Source organism: Danio rerio, chromosome 4 (assembly GCF_052040795.2).
Source record: "Danio rerio strain M-AB ecotype USA chromosome 4, GRCz13ab, whole genome shotgun sequence".
In the NCBI taxonomy this organism is placed as follows: domain Eukaryota; kingdom Metazoa; phylum Chordata; class Actinopteri; order Cypriniformes; family Danionidae; genus Danio; species Danio rerio.
The window spans coordinates 29952501-29971659 of NC_141024.2; the positions used below are offsets into that span (position 1 = coordinate 29952501).

Below are 19159 nucleotides of genomic sequence, written 5' to 3' on the forward strand. Positions count from 1 at the left end.
TATAGAAGCCTATTCCTGCCACTGAATAAAAAACTAAAAAAGTTATTGCTACTTTGTAATCTCAGAATTGTGTGATATAAACTCAGAATTCAGATTTGTTTTTCAGAATTGTGAGATGTAAATGCTAAAAAAGTCTGAATTCTGAAAAATAAAATTATAATTCTGAGATGTGATAAACTCTAAAAAAGCGAGAAAAAAAACACTAAAAGAAAACTATTTTATAAGTTGCAATTCTGCCTTTTTTTCCTCGCAATAAAGTCACAACTGCATTACACAGTTGAAATCAGAATTATTATTATTTATAATATTATTATTTATATTTTCTACATTATGTTTCACAGGGCAGGAAAATTTTCACTGTATGTTTGATAAAATTTTTTCTTCTGGAGTACGTTTTATTTGTTTTATACCGGCTAGAATAAAAGCAATTTTTAATTTTTTAAAACCTATTTTAAGGTCAAAATTATTAGCCTCTTTAAGCTATTTTTATCGATAGTCTACATAACAAACCATCGTTAAATAATAACTTGCCTAATTACCCTAACCTGCCTAGTTAACCTAATTAACATTTGAGCCTTTAAATGTCACTTTAAGCTGTATAGAAGTGTCTTGAAAAATAACTTGTAAAATATTATTTACTGTCATCAAAGACAAAGAAAAAATAAATCAGTTGTTAGAAGTTGTTAGTTATTAAAACTATTATGTTTAGAAGTGTGTTGAAAAACTTCTCTCCGTTAAGCAGAAGTTGTGGAAAATATAAACAAGGGGGCTAATAATTCTGACTTCAACTGTATATATACACTTGTGACTTCAGAGAATTGTGACTTTATTTCTCAATAATCCCTGGGCTCAGAAAGGTAGATGCTCCTAACACATCGGTAAGCCACTTTCCAAAAAGTTTCCTGTGTCCGTCCTGACAAGGTGGAGATTGCAATGGTGAATGTGGTTTTCTAAGTCATTCAGGTCCACGCTGAGTTTTACAACTTGTCTTCCTAGAACATTCCTCGTTTTCTTTAGCTTTTCCACATTATCCTTGGTTTCACTAATTCGATGTTCAGCCTCTGATAATCTGCCTCCAAATTTAGAAATTGTATTTTTAATCCCTTGAATATTCAGAACTCTTCCAATTAAGATAGGGAAAAAGTGCTTCATATCTGTGAGAGCCTTCATCACCTCATTCTATTTGTTGTTCATTGTAGCATCACCTGTTAACTTGGTGCTAACATTAGCTTCATCGATGTCCGGATTTTTCTCAGTTGTATCTGGATTCTTCCTTGTAATTCTTTGATTTGCCATAGCAAAGCAATATTCTTTGTGACCACAGTTGAACTCGGAGGCCATTTCGTCAGTTGAATATCTCAAAGTGTCTTAAAATTTAAAATCTGGCCATCTGTGGTAGGTGCCTTGAGTCTTTGAGCATTAAGTCACCATGTTAGAACCCCAAACTTTATTTCTCAGAATTCTGACTATGTAACTCTTAATTGCAACTTTTTTTTCATACTGACTTTATACGCTGCAATTGCAACTTTATTTTTTTACAATTCTGACTAAATAGCTCACAACTTCTACATCTCACCAAGAGTCAGAATGATGCAATTCTGAGATAAAAAGTTGCAAGAAATGCAAGAAGTCTTTAAAATACAAGTAAGATTTTCTAACTTTGACCAGTAGATTTAGTCTTAGTTTTAATTTACTACAATAACCTTGCGTGTCACAGATCTGTTTAAGTTTCTTTTTTTCTGTTAATCTCAAACAATTTTACTTTGATCAAAGTTGGAAACGGGGCGAAGCACTGGCGCAGTAGGTAAGTGCTGTTGCCTCACAGCAAGAAGGTCGCTGGGTCGCAGGTTCGAACCTCGGCTCAGTAGGTGTTTCTGTGTGGTGTTTGCATGTTCTCCCTGGGTTTGTGTAGGGTTTGTTCTGGGTTTGTTCCGGTTTCCCCTACAGTCCAAATACATGTGGTACAGGTGAATTATAGGCTAAATTGTCCGTAGTGTATGTTTGTGGATGTTTCCCAGAGATGGGTTGCGGCTGGAAGAGCATCCGCTGCGTAAAAACTTGCTAGATAAGTTGGTGGTTCATTCTACTGTGGTGAGCCTGGATTAATAAAGGGAGTAAGCCAACAAGAAAATGAATGAAAGTTGAAAACCTGTATCCATTCACATCCATATTTCTTTTTTCCTGCTATGGCACAGGTTTCAAACATTTTTCAGAATGTTGGAAACGTTTGTGTTAGAAATGTTTCTGTTCATCAGAAAAAAGAAGCTTATAAAGTTATGGAAACACTTTAGGGTTAGTAAATGTTGAGTAAATTTGTATGTTTGGGTGAACTATTTCTTTAAAATCCTAATCGTAATGTCTCAAGTTTTCAGTCTTTTGTTTGTCCTCTTCCCGCAGGTTCATTTAAAATAAGAGGTGTTGCAAACCAGTTTGGCAGGAGACTCAAAGGGGACCATTTTGTGACCATGTCTTCTGGGAATTATGGGAAAGCTTTTGCATATGCATGCAAGCATTATGGATTTAAAGGCAAAGTGGTGATGCTAGAAAACGCCCCCATTTCCAGATCTGAGCTTATAAAAGTATGACACCTATCTTTATAGACTTCAAATGCACTTACTCAAATTTCTTTATCGATTCTTTAATAAGAAATGTGTCAAATGTTTAGAGTTTGGGAGTTGAGGTTGAAAGAGTCCCAACTACTCAACTCATGGATGTTGTAAACCGGTGTGTTCAAGAAGACGGCATGACTTTCCTTCATTCCATTGATGATCCAGACCTCATCGCTGGACATTCCAGGTTAAGAATTTGTGTGGTGTCTAAAGAGGCTGTATGATGCTTTATAATGTTTTCCTTCAGACTGTAAGTGCATTCAACCCAGCGCCAAAATTACATCATACTGACAACACGAATGAAGTCAAAAAAAATATGTAAAAAATAGAAATCGATTTGATGTCAAAACCTTGACGTCCATTTGACATCCACACATTTTGTAACTATACAATGCATGTTAACTACTTTGACAACAAATTGGCATCAAGTATCGAACATTTATTTATGTAAACTCCCTTGATGTCAAAAATACATCAAATTGACATCTAACATTGATGTCAAAAAAACACGTCAACAATTACAAGTAATCGTTTTTTTATGCCAATGTTAGATCAACTCGATTTGCATTTTAATGTGTTTTTTTAATGTTATTTTGGCATCATGGTACCTGCTGGGTCAGGAGTGCCCAACCCTGTTCCTGGAGATCTACCTTCCTGCAACCTTGATCAAACACACCTGTCTTTAATTACTAAGTTCACCTTCAGATGTATTCAGTTAGTTTAGTGGTGTTTGGTCAGAGTTGGAGCTGAGGAAGGTAGTTCTCCAGTATTAGGGTTGAATACTCCTCCAGTAGATTATCCTTCTTCAAAAGTTTTCATTCCATGTAACAATACTCTCCAAAATTAAAGTATGGTGTATTATTAAGGCTCGTACCTTTTAAAAATATACACTTTTGTACCTAAAGGGTCCATATTGGTACCCAGTGGTAGCCTATATTAGTAACTAAAAAGTATATACATTATGTTAGAATATTTCTATGCTTCGATGAGTAATTTTGTATGTTAGAGTTTTAAACCTGATTGTGTTTCTTTCACAAAGGAAGATATATACTGAAGAATGCTGCACGGTAAAAATAAAGTCCCACACAGTTCATTTATGTTCTCCCAAAATAAATTAAGTTGACGTAACAATTAAAATAAAAAAGTTGTCCCCCTTAAAAATCTCTAAAATTGTGTTGTTTCAACTCTTTTTAAATAAATAGTCTGAACAGCCAGGAAAAATTAGTGTGGGAAACCTATTGACTTCTATAGTATTTTTATGTTTATACTATGGATGTCAAAGGCTGTGATTGTCCCTACAATTTTTTCAGAATATCTTGTTTTGTATTTAACAAAAGAAAGGAATTCCTAAAAAGGTTTAGAGTACCGATAGTGTAAGTAAATGGTGACCAAATATTCAATTTTGGTTGAACTGTCCTTTTAAGACTCCTTAGGTACAGATGTGTCTTTTGAACAGGAACCATCCAAGTGACAACTCCTGAACCTCATGTTCTAAGAGTGAAATAACTCTGCATTAGACCTAAAATTTTCAAAAAAGTTATGTCCACAAAACATCTGTCTCACAATAATTTAAAGAAACATTAGTCTTTAATATGAGGCTAGTAAATAATGGTGAAATATTTATTTAAAATTATTCAAGACTTACACATTTGTACCTTATTCAGTCTGAATATATAATACTATATTTTAAAAATCCCAGTGATGGTTATTCCTTTTTTCTGTGTGTAATAAATTGAATGTGAATAATTAAATATATTTTGAATCCTTGTGTCCGTAGCTTAGCTTTTGAGATCCTGGATGTTGTACCTTATCCAGATGTGGTGGTTGTTTGCTGTGGTGGTGGAGGGTTACTTTCTGGTGTGGCCGCTGCCATTAAACTGTCTGGTTGTAAAGACACAAAGATCTATGGAGTTGAACCAGAAGGGGGTAAATCAGGACAATTCTCTTATATATTAATGACAGAAAGTGCTGATGTGTAAAAACCTCAAGAGGTGCTTTTTACTTATAAAACCCCCAGATTTAGAGACATAAATTTTTTTGGATGTGAGTATCAGTATGTCTTTAGGATATCTATAAGTTAGTGTGCTCCAAAACAGTGACAAAATTCACATTTAGAAAATGTAAACATCCAAAGTTTGCAGCTTATCACTTCTGACTAAATGAATCAATGATTTATTTATTTATTTGTTTATTTATGTCACCTCATACATTAGTTTCTCATCATATTTTCTGACCAATCAATATTTTAATTTCATGCGCTTGAGCTCAAACACTGTTACTGGCAGAGCTCTGGCAAAAAAAAAAAAAAAAGCTATTGGCTTCTTTTTAAGAAGAATATAAACTATATATATAAACTACATAGTTTAACTGTATTTATTTATATATATAAACTATAGCCTATAATCCTGGCTTAATGTAAGCTCTTTCTGTGGAACCTGACCAAAATGCACATGAATCTAATTTAATAAAATGCACCTTATCTTATTATTATTATTATTATTATTGTTATTTGCATTTATTTATTTATTTTTTTTTGGTTGTTTTATGTATTTATAAATTCATTAAGGTTTAATTGTTTTGGTTACATTAACATTAGCGAGATACAGTATGTGCAAAAAATAAAATAAACCTGATTTTCAACAGCATGTACAATGTATAAGAGCTTCATTGAGAAGAAGCCTGTCGGTATGGACGCTAAGAGCATTGCTTCAGGGCTGGCACCTCCATTTGCAGGTATGAAATCTACTTAAGTGGAACTTTATTGTGTGTTTTAATCATAATGTTGTTAACATTCTTAATCATGCTAACTAAAATCCATATTTTGTGATTTATTTTCAGGAACGCTGGCGTATCAGCTTTGTCAGAGGTATGTGGAGAAGATTGTGCTGGTGAGCGACGAGGAGATCAAATCTGCAGTTTCCACACTTTACAAAGCCGGTCTGGTTGTTGAACCTTCGGGCACTGCTGCGTTCACTGCCATCATCAATGACAAAATACCAGATATTCATGACAAGAATGTGGTGGTGATTCTCAGTGGAGGAAATATTGGCAAAGATGAGCTTAACAACTTCCCAGACTGAGAAACAACACATAATTTCTTATTATATCTTAAAATAGTGTTGGGTAAGATACTTAAAAAAGTAATTAATTATTAATTATGTCATTAAACATGTATTTAAATGACTTTTTAAGTAAAAGTAACATAATTACTCAATAAATATTTAATTACTTGACTCAATGCTATTTAAAATCCATATAAATCTTAACACATAGACAATATCAAACTATTACATTTGAGCCAAACAGACTCAGAAATGACACAAGGCTTTATAAACACAATTTATTCACTGTTTCTTTAAAATATGTTCAGTCGTCTTGATAAATGTGGCCTTACGAAGTTGAACATATTCTGCAAAATATTTGCATAAAACAAACACAAATTGTCTGCTTCTCTGAATTGACTTTTTACAGATCTGTTGAATTTATGTACAGTATTTAGGGCAGAATATAGGTAACTGTAAATAAATTTCTAAAAAGAAAAAAAAATCCTACTCAAATATTTCAAGGGAAAGGTAATTTAATTACAGTAACTAGTTACTTTGTAATATAACTAAAACTAGTTGGGTAACTATACCCAACACTGATTACAAACCCACACTTTTTATTTTTACACTTTTTATTTCTGGAAAAATGCCATCAATAAAAAAAAAGTATTTATTTTACATTTAAGTATGAGCAAGTGTATACTGTTTTTGTAAAGTTGATGAATTGATAAATAAATGTTGTTTTCATGAAATAAATGACTAAAAATCTTAAGATAAAAGTAAAATTTGTTCAGTTTGTGTGGTTTAACCTTTGGTCTCACGTGTGACACATTAATACACAATTGTGCATATTCTAACTGCATCTCTAAGTGTACAACAGAGTTCACATTTAACTTATGTGTCTTTTATTTACGAAATGGAGGCGATACTATTTTTGTACACAAATTTACCAAAATCTTCCTCTGTAGAAGATCTTGAATCAACTTCAAGAGGATTTATTTACCAGTACTGTTAAATCATAAAAGTAATTGCATACAAAATAAATGTTTGTATTTAATTAAGTTTCTGTGCATACTTATACTTCTGTGCATATACACACACACACACACACACACACACACACACACACACACACACACACACACACACACACACACACACATATATATATATATATATATATATATATATATATATATATATATATATATATATATATATATATATATATATATATATATATATTCAAAACTTATTCACATTTTTATTTGTATTCAAATCAATATTATTCAAATTTTCGTATTCAAAAGTATTAGCCCTGCTGTGAAATTGTTTATTTTTTAATATTATATTCTATTAAAAACATTTATCATAAAATGTTCATACATATTAAATACATTATTGTTTAAGTATATGCAGGTATATGTGGGCATGTATAAATATAATAAATATACAAAGTGCACACATGATTAATCATTTTAAAAGTACTATTTTTAATTTTATTTTTAATAATTAATAATTTTATACAAATACAATTTTAATTTTGTTTTGAAACTAAAGTATTCCAAATTAAACTGCATTTACATATACATTATATAAATCTTTTATATTATTAGTAATATGTATTATTGCTTGCATAATGGCCTATTTGTGTCCTACCCTGTTTATTTGTTCACAAACCAATAACCTTCTAGAAGCAGGACTGTATCGTTTGTAATATTCCAGTATTGATACTTGGCGTCTATTTATAGCCTCACAAAAATATGAAACTGTAGTTCCAGGTGTAGTTCCTAGTCGAACCGCTTAAACCGTGGCACTATGAGTAGCGCGTGGCGTTTAAAAAACACAGAAATGTAAACACTAGAAAGGAAATGTATTGTTAATTTTAATTCTTATCAAACACTGCGCTATCGTGTATGAAGGATCTAAGCTGCGCTAGTTTGTAGCAGTAAGCTACATTTTTGTACTAAAATAGAATCATTTAAAGTGTATCTAAAAAAACCAACTAAATTTTAGAAGAATTTGCGGCTTTAGTTTGTTTTATTTCATTCTTTTTCAGCTTAGTTCCTGATTTATCAGGGGTCGCCATAGCATGAACCACTGGCATAAAACATTCCATCCTCAACCCAGTACTGGGAAGCACCCATACACACTCTCACACACATTCTCATTCATATACTATGTTTAGGGATGGTATGTTTTGCAATTCACCTATAATGCATTTTATTTTATTTGTAATAAACAAAAGTTATTATAAATAATTACAACGAATAAGTTTTAAATAATTAGGTCTGGAAGAATGTAACCCAAAACTTATTGGATTTATTATTATTGGGTATTCAGCTTAAAGCTATAATGTTGCTTCACATTCATTAATTCATTTTCTTTTTTTGACTTAGTCTCTATATTAATCGCAGCGGAATGAATCGCCAATGCTGCTTTACAGTCAATCGTTCATTCATTCTCTTATCGGCTTAGTCTCTAATAATCAGGGGTCGCCACAGCGAAATGAATCACCAATTTTGCTTTACAATATTTTTTAATTATTTATTTGTAGGCAGAAAATTTAGTTTTGCAGCAACAAACCCAACTGGGTCTGAAACCACAAGATTGGCTGAATCAAATGGAATATAGAGCAATTCCATGCAAGTAACTAAAACGGAAAAAACATTTCCTTACTTCTCCAAGTTCTTTTGGGTTGTGCAGTTTAATTGACATAATTTCTAACTCACATATAGGCCTTTTTTTGGGTCTCATTCATAAGACAGCATGTTTATTTTCATCATTTTTAACATTAAAAAAACCTTTACAGATTTTATTTTTTTTGTAAAATCTAAGTTTAGCGATGCAGTGGCGCAGTAGGTAGTGCTGTCGCCTAACAGCAAGGAGGTCACTGGTTCAAGCCTTGGCTGGGTCAGTGGCCGTTTCTGTGTGAAGTTTGCATGTTCTTCCTGCCTTTGCATGGATTTCCTCCGGGTGCTCCAAGGACATGTAGTACAGGTGAATTGGGTTGGCTAAATTGTCCGTAGTGTATGTGTGAGAATGAGAGTGTATGGATATTTTCCAGAGATGGGTTGCAGCTGGAAGGGCATCCGCTGCATAAAACATTTGCTGGATAAGTTGGCGGTTCATTCGGCTGTGGCGACCCCAGATTAATAAAGGGACTAAGCCGAAAAGAAAATGAATGAAATCTAAGTTTAGTTTTTTCTTCTAAAATACAAACAGATGTTACAGTGTAGCGACACGATGATGCAGGGGGAAGCACTATCGCCTCACAGCAAGAAGGTCACTGGTTCGAGCCTCGGCTGGATCAGTTGACACTTCTGTGTATTTGCATGTTCTCCCCGTGTTCGCGTGGGTTTCCAGTTGCTCCTGTTTCAAAGACATGTGCTATTGGTGAATTTAATAAGCTAAATTGTCTGTAGTGTATCTTTGTGAATAAGAGTGGATGGATGTTCCGTGATGGGTTATGGCTTGAAGGGCATCTGCTGTGTAAAACAAATGCTGGATAATTCATTCCGCTGTGGCGACCCCTGATTAATAAAAGGAAAGAAAATTAATTGAATGTTTTAGTATAGGCATATACAGTCTCTGTAAATTTATGCTTCAAGTTTTTTTTTCTATTGTTTCCGACTAGTTTTAAGCTATGCTTTACATATATATATATATATATATATATATATATATATATATATATATATATATATATATATATATATATATATATATATATATATATATAAACTAACTGAAAATACATGAATTTTCAGTTCAGTATTTATAGAAAAAATCTAATAAAAATATTTAATAAGATTTTAAATGAGAAAATAAAAAAGCCATAATTGCATGAACTGAATCACTTTATTTTAATAATTATTTTGGGCCATAGCGCTCCCCCTATAGGAATAACACTGCTTCTTCACGATCTTTGGTAATGTGCCGCCAAATGATTATTTTAGAATCTTTGACCGTTCGAGATAACGCCGAATGAAAGGCTTTGATTTGGAAAAGCAGCTTTAGAAAATCGAGCATTATATTTTGGGTTGCACTCCCGGTTTTACGGTAATACTATCATTCAGGGTCCGTGTAACACTTTGCAGTGCTTGTGCAATAGTTTATCAAAGCTGCACTAATGCAAATTAAAACAAAGACAATGCAGCTAAAACTTTTGGGCTGTTTTTAAAAGTATTTTAGGTTGTTAACTTAAAGTACTTACGTGCCAGCTAAAAAAAAACTGTATAGAACTTTAATTTCTTTCTTTTTCTCAAAGAAAATAAATCCAATAATATATATAAAAAAAACTAGTTCAGATTTGTTAATAAAACTACACAATAATAAAACAATATCTTTTTCAGGATAAAATAAGTATAACTATTGAATAATGTGATTAAGAATTATTTAATGTTATTTAAAACCACAAATACATCTTTATATATTTATTTATTTAGCAACAAGATCAAACCTGTCCAATCAGAAAAAAATGGGAGATGTTTCAGCAGACATGATTACTGTAGAGATGCTCAGAGAGGCCTGTGAGACTGTGAGGTGCAGCCCGATGGATGTTATCAAGACGCCGATGATCCCATGGAGCCAAACCACACTGCCACTCCACACCTCCTGCAATATTCACATCAAACTGGAGAACATGCAGCGCACAGGTTTGTTTGTGTCTTGTTTGACCTGTTTTCTTAAACAAACAGGCTCATTTAACAAGTTACAGGGTTAATCAGTTGAATGTTAACATTTTTTATCTATTCAGCTGATCACTTTTAGCATAGCTTAGCATAAATCATTGAATCGGATTAGACCATTAGCATCTTACTCAAAATTAAAAAAAAAAGAACTTTTGATAAATTTTCCTTAATCTTGACTCTTAACTGAGGTGTACTAAGACTGATGGAAAATGATAAGTTGCTAATGTGTAGGTCAATATGGCTGTGAAATTTACTGTTATTCTGGAGTAATAATCACATTGCTGCTAAATTGACCTATAAAATAGCAACTTTTCATTTTCAAATAGTTTTAGTACACCTTTTTAAAGAGTCAAGCTTTAAATAGGAAAATTATCTAAATGTTTCATTTTTAAATGAGGTGCTAAGGGTCTAATCCGATTAAATGATTTATGCTAAGCTAAGCTAAAAGTGCCTTCACCAGACCTGTAGTTAGGCTAAATGCATTCAGAAGTGATAAACCTCAACTGTTTAACTCTAGGAGATTGGTAAAATGAAGAAAAGCGTGTCTTTAAAGTTTTTATCATAATATCTCAAGTCTTGTGTTCATCCTTCTCCCGCAGGTTCATTTAAAATAAGAGGTGTTGCAAACCAGTTTGCCAAGAGACACAAAGGGGACCATTTTGTGACCATGTCTGCTGGGAATTATGGGAAAGCTTTTTCATACGCATGCAAGCATTATGGATCCAAAGGCAAAGTGGTGATGCCAGAAACAGCTCCCATCTCCAGATCTGTGCTTATACAAGTACGCCAATCATTTATATACACTTTGCAGTTGCACTTACCAGGTTTCCTTTGTTGATTCTTCAATAAGAAATGTGTCAAATGTTTAGAATTTGGGAGTTGAGGTTGAAAGAGTCCCAACTACTCAGCTCATGGGTGTTGTAAACCGGTGTGTTCAAGAGGACGGCATGACTTTCCTTCATTCCATTGATGATCCTGACCTCATCGCTGGACATTCCAGGTTAAGATCATGTGTGGTGTCTAAAAACTGGCTTCTTGTCAAAATGATATCAAATTAAAATCAAGCATGATGTCAAAAAGCTTGATGTCTGATTGACATCCCCTCATTGATGGCCTTTGACCACCAAAATAATGACAAAAATAAAAATATTATAATAGAAGAAAAGGTTTATTCATTTGAAAGTTTTAGTTCCAAATAACAAATTTAAACTGGATTTCTGTATCCCTAAAATTTATGTAAACTACTTTTGACATCTAACATTGGTGTCAAAAATCACTGTCCTATAATAGTTTTTGATAGCAATTTGAGATGTCAATTTGTTTTGACAACAATGCAGTAAACTGACAAATTGGTTGGTACCTTTTAAAAAGATATAGATTTTTAATTAAAGAGTCCATATTGGTACCTCAGTGGTTCATATTATTTACTAAAAAGTACAAAAGTGTATACAATTCTACGTTATCTGAGTACCCTTAAAGGGAAGGTTCACCCAAAACAAAAAATTCTCTCATTGTTTGGTAATCCTTTACTTGTTCAGAACCTGTTTGAGTTTCTTTCTGTTAAACACAAATGGAGATATACTGAAAATGCTGGAAAAAAACAGACTTTGATTTTGAAAGTATATTTTGTTTTATTTTATTATTAACTGTCTCTTAAGGTGTCTATGTGGACCTAATAATATAATATGCATCTAATAACACATCACAGTGATGTTTTTTTTTAACTCAGAGTGTGCTGGTGCTGTAGTCCTAAAGCTTTTATCTAAAATGTACATAACGGTACATTTTGAAACAGCTTTTGATCCATTTTTTTGCAATATATTGAACACAAATAACGAAATGTATTTAATCCAATTGTAGCTTAGGTTTTGAGATCCTGGATGTCGTACCCTATCCAGATGTGGTGGTTGTTTGCTGTGGTGGTGGAGGGTTACTTTCTGGTGTGGCCGCTGCCATTAAACTGTCTGGTTGTGAAGACACAAAGATCTATGGAGTTGAACCAGAAGGAGGTAAATCATCAAAATTTATTTTTTTATTTTGTGTACATGCCAGAAATTGTTGATGTGTGAAAACTTGCCAGTGAACTTGAATGAATGAATCAAGTGCAGTTCCTTGTGAAGGAGATCAAGCCAGATGTTTCATAAGCCTTTACATAACTGGAAAGACAACCTTTGCCAAACTGGCTACTAGTTGCTTAAAACCATAGTTGACAACACAGACATAAGGGTTTGAGGTAGGTTATTCTCCCTTCCCTTGGGAGTTTCACTGAGGCTGTTTCTCAATATGTGTTTTTCAGCATTATTGCGTCCTCGTGTAATGTCATTTTTAACTGCCAAAGTTTAGTTTTAAAACTCAAGAACGGAGGATGAGTGAAAGTTCCCAGATGTGTTCTTGATATCGAGAATGCACCTGTGCAGACTTGAGTGCAAAACTTTCTTTGCGAAGTGCCAGAAGTCAGCTGAATAAAGGAGGTGGGAAGTGCAGTTTTATACCTGTTTATTATTAAAGTTCATAGATTTATCTTTGGAGTTTCCCTAAATGAAAAAGTAAAAGTAAAATCTTAATAAAGGCATAAACACATTAAGGGTGTTTATTTGCTGAAATACCTATTAACATCTGTTTAATTTGTATTGTGCAAAGTATATTTGTTAGGGTTTTGTGCATGTTACATATATTGAAAAGGAGAAAAGCAATAAATTGTTGTATTAATGCTGTAATGTTTAAATAACTAACTAAATAAAATATGCATGAAGGTCATGTGACCATAAGGAATAATGCAGCAACTCACTTCTCAGAGGACGTGTTCTGTGTTCTCGCGGTCTCCTGAGTTCGTACTTTAGAGGTGACCTGGCAAGAAAGATCTTAAAAAGAACGCAAGTTCATCGTCAGCATTCTTGGAATTGAGAAATGGGTATTCCTAAAAAGCTGTCCAAAAAAAGAACAGAGTTCCCTAATAAAACAACACGATCAGGCTTTTTAAAAATTCTTTTGGAAGATGTTGTTCCAACTGTACATTACTGTATGTGGTGGTTTCCTGTCCCCTTGATGATTGGCACAAGAACTGGATCAAATGTCTGCGGGTCCAGCATTTTGTAGCAGTGCTTTCAGACAGCTCATGACCTCACTAAAGGACGTGTCTGTTGTGCAGCCGAGATTGCAACCCTTGCAAAAGCAAGACAGTAAGTACTCGGGCCTGCGGACCCTCCACAGCGTGCTCCATCCAAGCTTAGAGTGTTTGTGCTGGTTCAAAACACTTTGTTTTGATGTTTACTTTTTTTTACTTTTTTGACAAAATGGACAATAAATGGATTGGAATATCCAACTTTATTTGCAAAAGGTATGGAAATTTCACTTTATTATTGACCGTTTAAGCAACAAACGTGTCAGAACCAACGACCAAAATATATGCACCTACAGCGACATTGGAGGGTGAACTGTCTTCCGTGGTGCCCATGATCAAGGATCTGACATGATGGCTGCTCTTTCCTGGCTGCTTTGGCGGTGGGACTGGAGGTGTCATCACACCATTCCAGCTGCAGGACCAACTCACTGCCCCCCAATAGTGGGGTGGCCAGGGGGTCAAAGCTGTTCCCTAGGTGGAGTGTGCTATTGGGGTCTACCTTTGCATGGCATGCCTCCTGACCGGACCTCAGTTGCACATCGATTTCCTGGAGCTGTTGGCTCAATTCATCTTCATCGATTTCGATCTGTAGCAGAAACACATGCTGGTCAGGAGGGACAGCACAGATAAGGTGGTGCATATAAACCATTTGGGTGGTATATGCTTTCGTGCATGTCTCAGCTTGCTCCTTATCTGCTACTAGCACCATGCAGCTGATGCACTCTCACGCAGTCCTGCAGTCCAGCTTATATTGGATCATTTTGGAGAAGCCCAGGTCAACCTGTCCGCTTCTTCTGAAACCGTCCATTACCAGTTGTTCTATTGTCTGACCAAGACCCCCTCAGCATGGATGAGCTGGATCAGCTGTGACCCCGGTGTTTGCACAATATGCTTTTTCCTGTTCAAGGTCAGGGAAGATGTGGAGCAGGTCTTACTTGTTGTGCCATTGTGGCCCAACTGAACGTGGGTTTCCGAACTCGCACTGCCCCTCTTTGGTGAATTCCTCATCCTCAGGGACGGTGCATCCTCACCCAGAATTCTGGAACCTCCATGTGTGGTCCATAGATTAATAGATAGATAGGTTTAATCCGTCCCACCCTGTCTCATGCCCTCTTGGGATCTCTCTGTAGTCCTAGCAGGTCTGCAGAAAATTCTATTTGAACCACTAGATAGTATCTTAAGGAATTTTGTCATTTTTTGTTGTTTTAATGTCCTTATATTTTTATTACTTACTTTTATTATTTATTTATTTTATTTTATTACTTTTATTATTTAATTTATTTAGTTTTGGTTACTTCTGTAGTATGTGCACTTGGCAATAAGACAGATATAAAAGCATTGTTTATACATGTTATTGACAGCAATTTCATTAAAAAAAATTGTTAAACCTGCACTAACCCTTTAAGCTATTATATTAATTGCATAAATTCAACCATAATTAATTTTTTTTCAATAGTTATGCTGTCAAATCAGTTTTTTATTTGAGAAAGCAAATGATAACATTCTGTTAATGTGATGAACTAGGACATGTCCTGCAATGTCACTTTTGCTCAGTTGACATACACAATATCTTAAAAAAACCTGATTTTCAACAGCATGTACAATGTATAAGAGCTTCATTGAGAAGAGGCCTGTTGGTATGGACGCTAAAAGCATTGCTTCAGGGCTGGCACCTCCATTTGCAGGTAAGAAATCTACTTTATAGTGTTTTTATCATAACGTCATCAACATTCTTAATCATGCTAACTGAAACCTACATTTCATGATTTATTTTCAGGAATGCTTGCGTATCAGCTTTGTCAGAGGTATGTGGAGAAGATTGTGCTGGTGAGCGACGAGGAGATCAAATCTGCCGTTTCCACACTTTACAAAGCCGGTCTGGTTGTTGAACCTTCGGGCACTGCTGCGTTCACTGCTATCATCAATGACAAAATACCAGATATTCAGGATAAGAATGTGGTGGTGATTCTCAGTGGAGGAAACATTGGCAAAGATGAGCTTAACAACTTCCCAGACTGAGAATAAAAAAAAAAAAAGTCTAACCAATCTACATATTTTTACAAATATTGTTGAGTTAGTTACTTCAAAATAGCTATTCATTACTAATTACATTATTATAAAAATGTATTTTAATTACTTTTTTTAAATGACAAAAATAACTTAATTACTCAATAATTAACTGAATTTCTTAAGTCAACACGACTTAAATTTTCCTATTAATCTCAATGCATAAAAACTAAACTCTTTGATTATTTAAAGTTGAGCCATTATCTTTATTAAAAGCGCAACACTTGAAAAAAAATAAACATGATATTTGTAAAAAAAATAATAATAATAATTTAAAGCAATGACATTTCTATTTAACCAAAATCTTCGAAAAAAAAGAATTATTCTGCAAAATACATTTGTATAACAAAAAAAAAACAACTGCTCTTTTTTACGAATAGATTGAATTACATTATTTAAGGCAAGTATATTATAATTAAATGACCTAAAAATGAAAAGTTATCTCTAACTTTTCAAGGTAAAAGTAATCTAATTACAGTAACTAGTTACTTTGTAACTAATTACACCCAACACTGATTACAAACACATACCTTTTATACATTTAGCCTTTTCTGAAGTAGAAGAAGAAAAAACTAAATCACCTTTCTCCTTTCCATAGAATACCTTTAAAAAATAGGCTCCATAAAAATATAACCAAGCGTAAACTTGTAAAATAATAAAATTGAGGTTTAGAAAGACACGATGAGGATAAGAAAATGACGTATTTTCATTTCGGGGTAACTTTTTTTGTCAAGTTAATGTACTGACAACTAAATGTTGTTTTTATAATTAATTACACTAATAATTTACAGTACAAATTGTACAATCATCAGCAAATTACATGGATACCTGTTGAATATGAAAACACAGTAAATAAACTAATAAATGTGAACTTGGAAAAATAAAATGTGCTGTGAAAAGTGTAGATTTTGTGTGAGTTGCTGTTTATTTATTTTATTATATTTCAAGTTTATTTTTTAACATAAATCTTAAGATGCAAGTGTAACTTTTATGTGTATAGTTATATTGTTACTGGCAGTGTTGGGGAAAGTAACATTATACTTAGTTACTTGTTAGCAAAGTAATTTCAAAATGCGTACTTTTTTTTAAAAGCATAAGATTGGCTTGAAATTATTATATATTAGTTTGGTTACACAACACTGGTAACTGTATCTTTAAGTACAAAAAAAAAGAACACATTTATTTTATATTTCTCCTTTATTTACAAAAAGAAGGTGATACAGTTTTTGTACACAATTTCACCTCTAAAATTATGAATAGTAAATATACATTGATATAGCCAAGATGATTTAAATGAAATGTGAATTCATAAATTGTAACTAATGGCAGACAAAATAAAAGTTTACATTAGGTTAATAATGTTGTGTATTGTGTGTATTTATTATGTATGTATAAATACACACATACATATACGTATATATATGGAAGGTTTATATAAAATTATAAATACTTATTGTTAAGTATATACATGTACGTGTGTACCTTTATAAACACTATGCTAATACAAACTTTTATCTTGTTTTCATTTAGTCAAGATTAATGGTTAAACAGCTCTAGTTTTTATTTAAACATAGGCAGAGTTTATAAGACTGAAGAATTGCAAGTGCAATTGTTTATATTGAAATAACCAACACATTATCTAGGCCACATCTTTAATTGCCATCCTGCAAACAACAGCGTCCAAAAGAGTGCCACACTTATCCTCTTGTGGTGTGATTTTGTAGAGCTGAAATGAGAGACAAAAATTAACACGACACATCTTCCGTTGTTCTAAACCAGTAAAGAGGAGAGCCCCAAACCTTTTTTATTTTTGCAGTATCAGTCATTTCGGACACTTGAAAAACATCAATTTGCTGTCCATCCACCTTTGAGATGATGTCATCAATGTTAAGAGTCTCTTCTTTATTGTGTACTAACACAATATGAACCGCGGTGTCGCTGTCGGAGATTCCGAACCTTTTGAAAGCTTCGGATATCTGAAAAATATTGAAGTATCAAGACAAGACTTTTTTTGTTAAAGTTGGACAGCTACAAAACCATTCATTCATTCATTCATTTTCCTTCGGCTTAGTTCCTTTAGTTATCAGGGGTCACCACAGAGGAATGAACTGCCAACTTATCCAGCATATGTTTTACACAGTGGATGCCCTTCAAGCTGCAACCCCGTACTGGTAAACATCCATACACTCTCATTCACACTCATACACTACGATTAATTTAGCTTATTCAATTCACCTATACCACATGTCTTTGAACTGTGGGGGAAACTGAAGGAAACCCACGCCAACATAGGGAGAACATGCAAACTCCACACAGAAATGCCATCTGACCCAGCCGGGACTTGAACCAGTGACCTTCTTGCTGTGAGATGACAGTGCTAACCACTGAGCCACTAAGGTATTTGAAATGTTACTTACATTGTTTGTTGGTGAAAGATTGAAAATGATTTCAGAGTAAAGGCTTCTGGTTTTCATTTTCCTGATTTTATGAAGGTGAACTGCTTTATTTGTTGCCACCAGGATCTGGAATGCATCCACAACCTTTATTAAAAAATAAATAAAAAGGTAAATATACGTACAGGTTTTTAGAATATATTTTGACTATTATTTGTCTTGTTTTCAGAAATTTAATATAATTTTAGACAACACAATACTGAATGTTTAAATGTTTTTTACTTCAGAAGATGTAAGCAATCAATATTTGGTGGAATAACACTAACTTCAACAACAACAAATGAAAACATTTCAGTATTATGTCCAAATGTTATTTTCTTCAACAAATAAACAGACGCTTTAAATTATGTTCACTGAAATAGGTTTAATCATTGTTAAATCATTATTATCGAATAAAACAAATATTTTACTCTAACAAATATTTTGCAAGTGAGGAGATACACGGTGAGATTCTTTGAGAGAATTGATTATGTTCTGCAATATGCGTTAACTTAAGAGTAATATCTGACCATGTCTCTGTTGTTTATGTGCTTGGGGTGAAGCTGATTTTTTTAAATATTAGATATTTTATTTTATTTTTTCATAACTGTACACACACACACACACACACGTATTGCCACGATACAAAAATTATTAAACTTAGAATACCACGGTAATTTCCTTAAACGTATAGCTGATCATGAATGAATGAATAACTCATTTAAATCGTCACGTGCTCTTACCATTGATGGATTGATCAAGGCGCCTTTTATTTCTCCATTTACTGCCATTTTCCTGAGCTCAGTCGCATTTTTCACATCTTTGAAGAGCAGCTGAGTCACCGTGTATTCAGGAAACAGTTCTAAATCCTGTGTGAGATACATCGCAAATGTTTTAATGTCTCTAACCTACTACAACATCAACTTTATTTTGACTGCATGCTCTGCCCGGTGTGACGGAACAATAATAATGTAACACCTCCATTTGCTGCTAGAAAGGTTCCGACGTGACAAAGGATGTTTAAAATAAAACAAAATGCCCATTTTAAGGCAGACCCTTTGACTAATAGTTTTATGCAAGTATATGATAAGTGTGTGTACAAAACACAGTTGTTACTTTGTTCAATATGAGACTGACGTTGTGAAAAATGCTAGACCTTTTCGCACAGAATACCAAGTAAATAATAAAACTT

At 33.5% G+C, this 19159-nt stretch overlaps 3 protein-coding genes across 7 annotated transcripts in view; 2 read left to right on the forward strand and 1 right to left on the reverse strand.

The window, feature by feature from the left end:
* The window catches only part of LOC141375071 (uncharacterized), a 10624-nt gene extending 3912 nt beyond the window's left edge, over positions 1-6712 (forward strand). For 3 of the 5 annotated variants that reach the window (XM_087248328.2, XM_087248329.2, XM_088649982.1), the window contains 5 exons: positions 2398-2579; positions 2666-2796; positions 4387-4535; positions 5253-5342; positions 5448-6428. In XM_087248328.2, coding sequence (XP_087104454.2) covers positions 2398-2579; positions 2666-2796; positions 4387-4535; positions 5253-5342; positions 5448-5689 — 794 coding nt within the window. In that variant the 3' untranslated portion in view covers positions 5690-6428. Of the gene's footprint in view, positions 1-668; positions 2152-2213; positions 2580-2665; positions 2797-4386; positions 4536-5252; positions 5343-5447 lie in introns of those variants that run through there. The other 2 variants (XM_087248331.2, XM_087248330.2) reach the window with 2 other exon arrangements.
* Positions 6713-9610: 2898 nt separating this feature from the next.
* Positions 9611-16439, forward strand: srr (serine racemase). The gene is made up of 7 exons (XM_087248332.2): positions 9611-9715; positions 10102-10311; positions 10947-11128; positions 11217-11347; positions 12208-12356; positions 15064-15153; positions 15246-16439. Exons 2-7 carry the CDS (start codon positions 10134-10136, stop codon positions 15485-15487), a joined length of 972 nt encoding a protein of 323 aa, XP_087104458.2. The 5' UTR covers positions 9611-9715; positions 10102-10133; the 3' UTR covers positions 15488-16439.
* Positions 16440-16717: 278 nt separating this feature from the next.
* On the reverse strand, positions 16718-18938 carry tprkb (Tp53rk binding protein). Its single transcript, NM_001007373.1, has 4 exons — positions 18711-18938; positions 17953-18075; positions 17335-17511; positions 16718-17261 (listed from the first exon to the last, which is right to left on the reverse strand). Exons 1-4 carry the CDS (start codon positions 18849-18851, stop codon positions 17175-17177), a joined length of 528 nt encoding a protein of 175 aa, NP_001007374.1. The 5' UTR covers positions 18852-18938; the 3' UTR covers positions 16718-17174.
* Between the last annotated feature and the right edge of the window lie 221 nt (positions 18939-19159).

Coding starts and splice junctions, on each gene's coding strand:
- srr (XM_087248332.2), top strand. CDS start 10,134: ATGGGAGATGTTTCAGCAGACATGATTACTGTAGAGATGCTCAGAGAG. Junction 11,129..11,216: donor CCAGATCTGTGCTTATACAA/GTACGCCAATCA, acceptor TCAAATGTTTAG/AATTTGGGAGTTGAGGTTGA. Junction 12,357..15,063: donor TGGAGTTGAACCAGAAGGAG/GTAAATCATCAA, acceptor GATTTTCAACAG/CATGTACAATGTATAAGAGC.
- tprkb (NM_001007373.1), bottom strand. CDS start 18,851: ATGTATCTCACACAGGATTTAGAACTGTTTCCTGAATACACGGTGACT. Junction 18,076..18,710: donor CCTTGATCAATCCATCAATG/GTAAGAGCACGT, acceptor TTTTTAATAAAG/GTTGTGGATGCATTCCAGAT. Junction 17,512..17,952: donor ATCTTTCACCAACAAACAAT/GTAAGTAACATT, acceptor AATATTTTTCAG/ATATCCGAAGCTTTCAAAAG.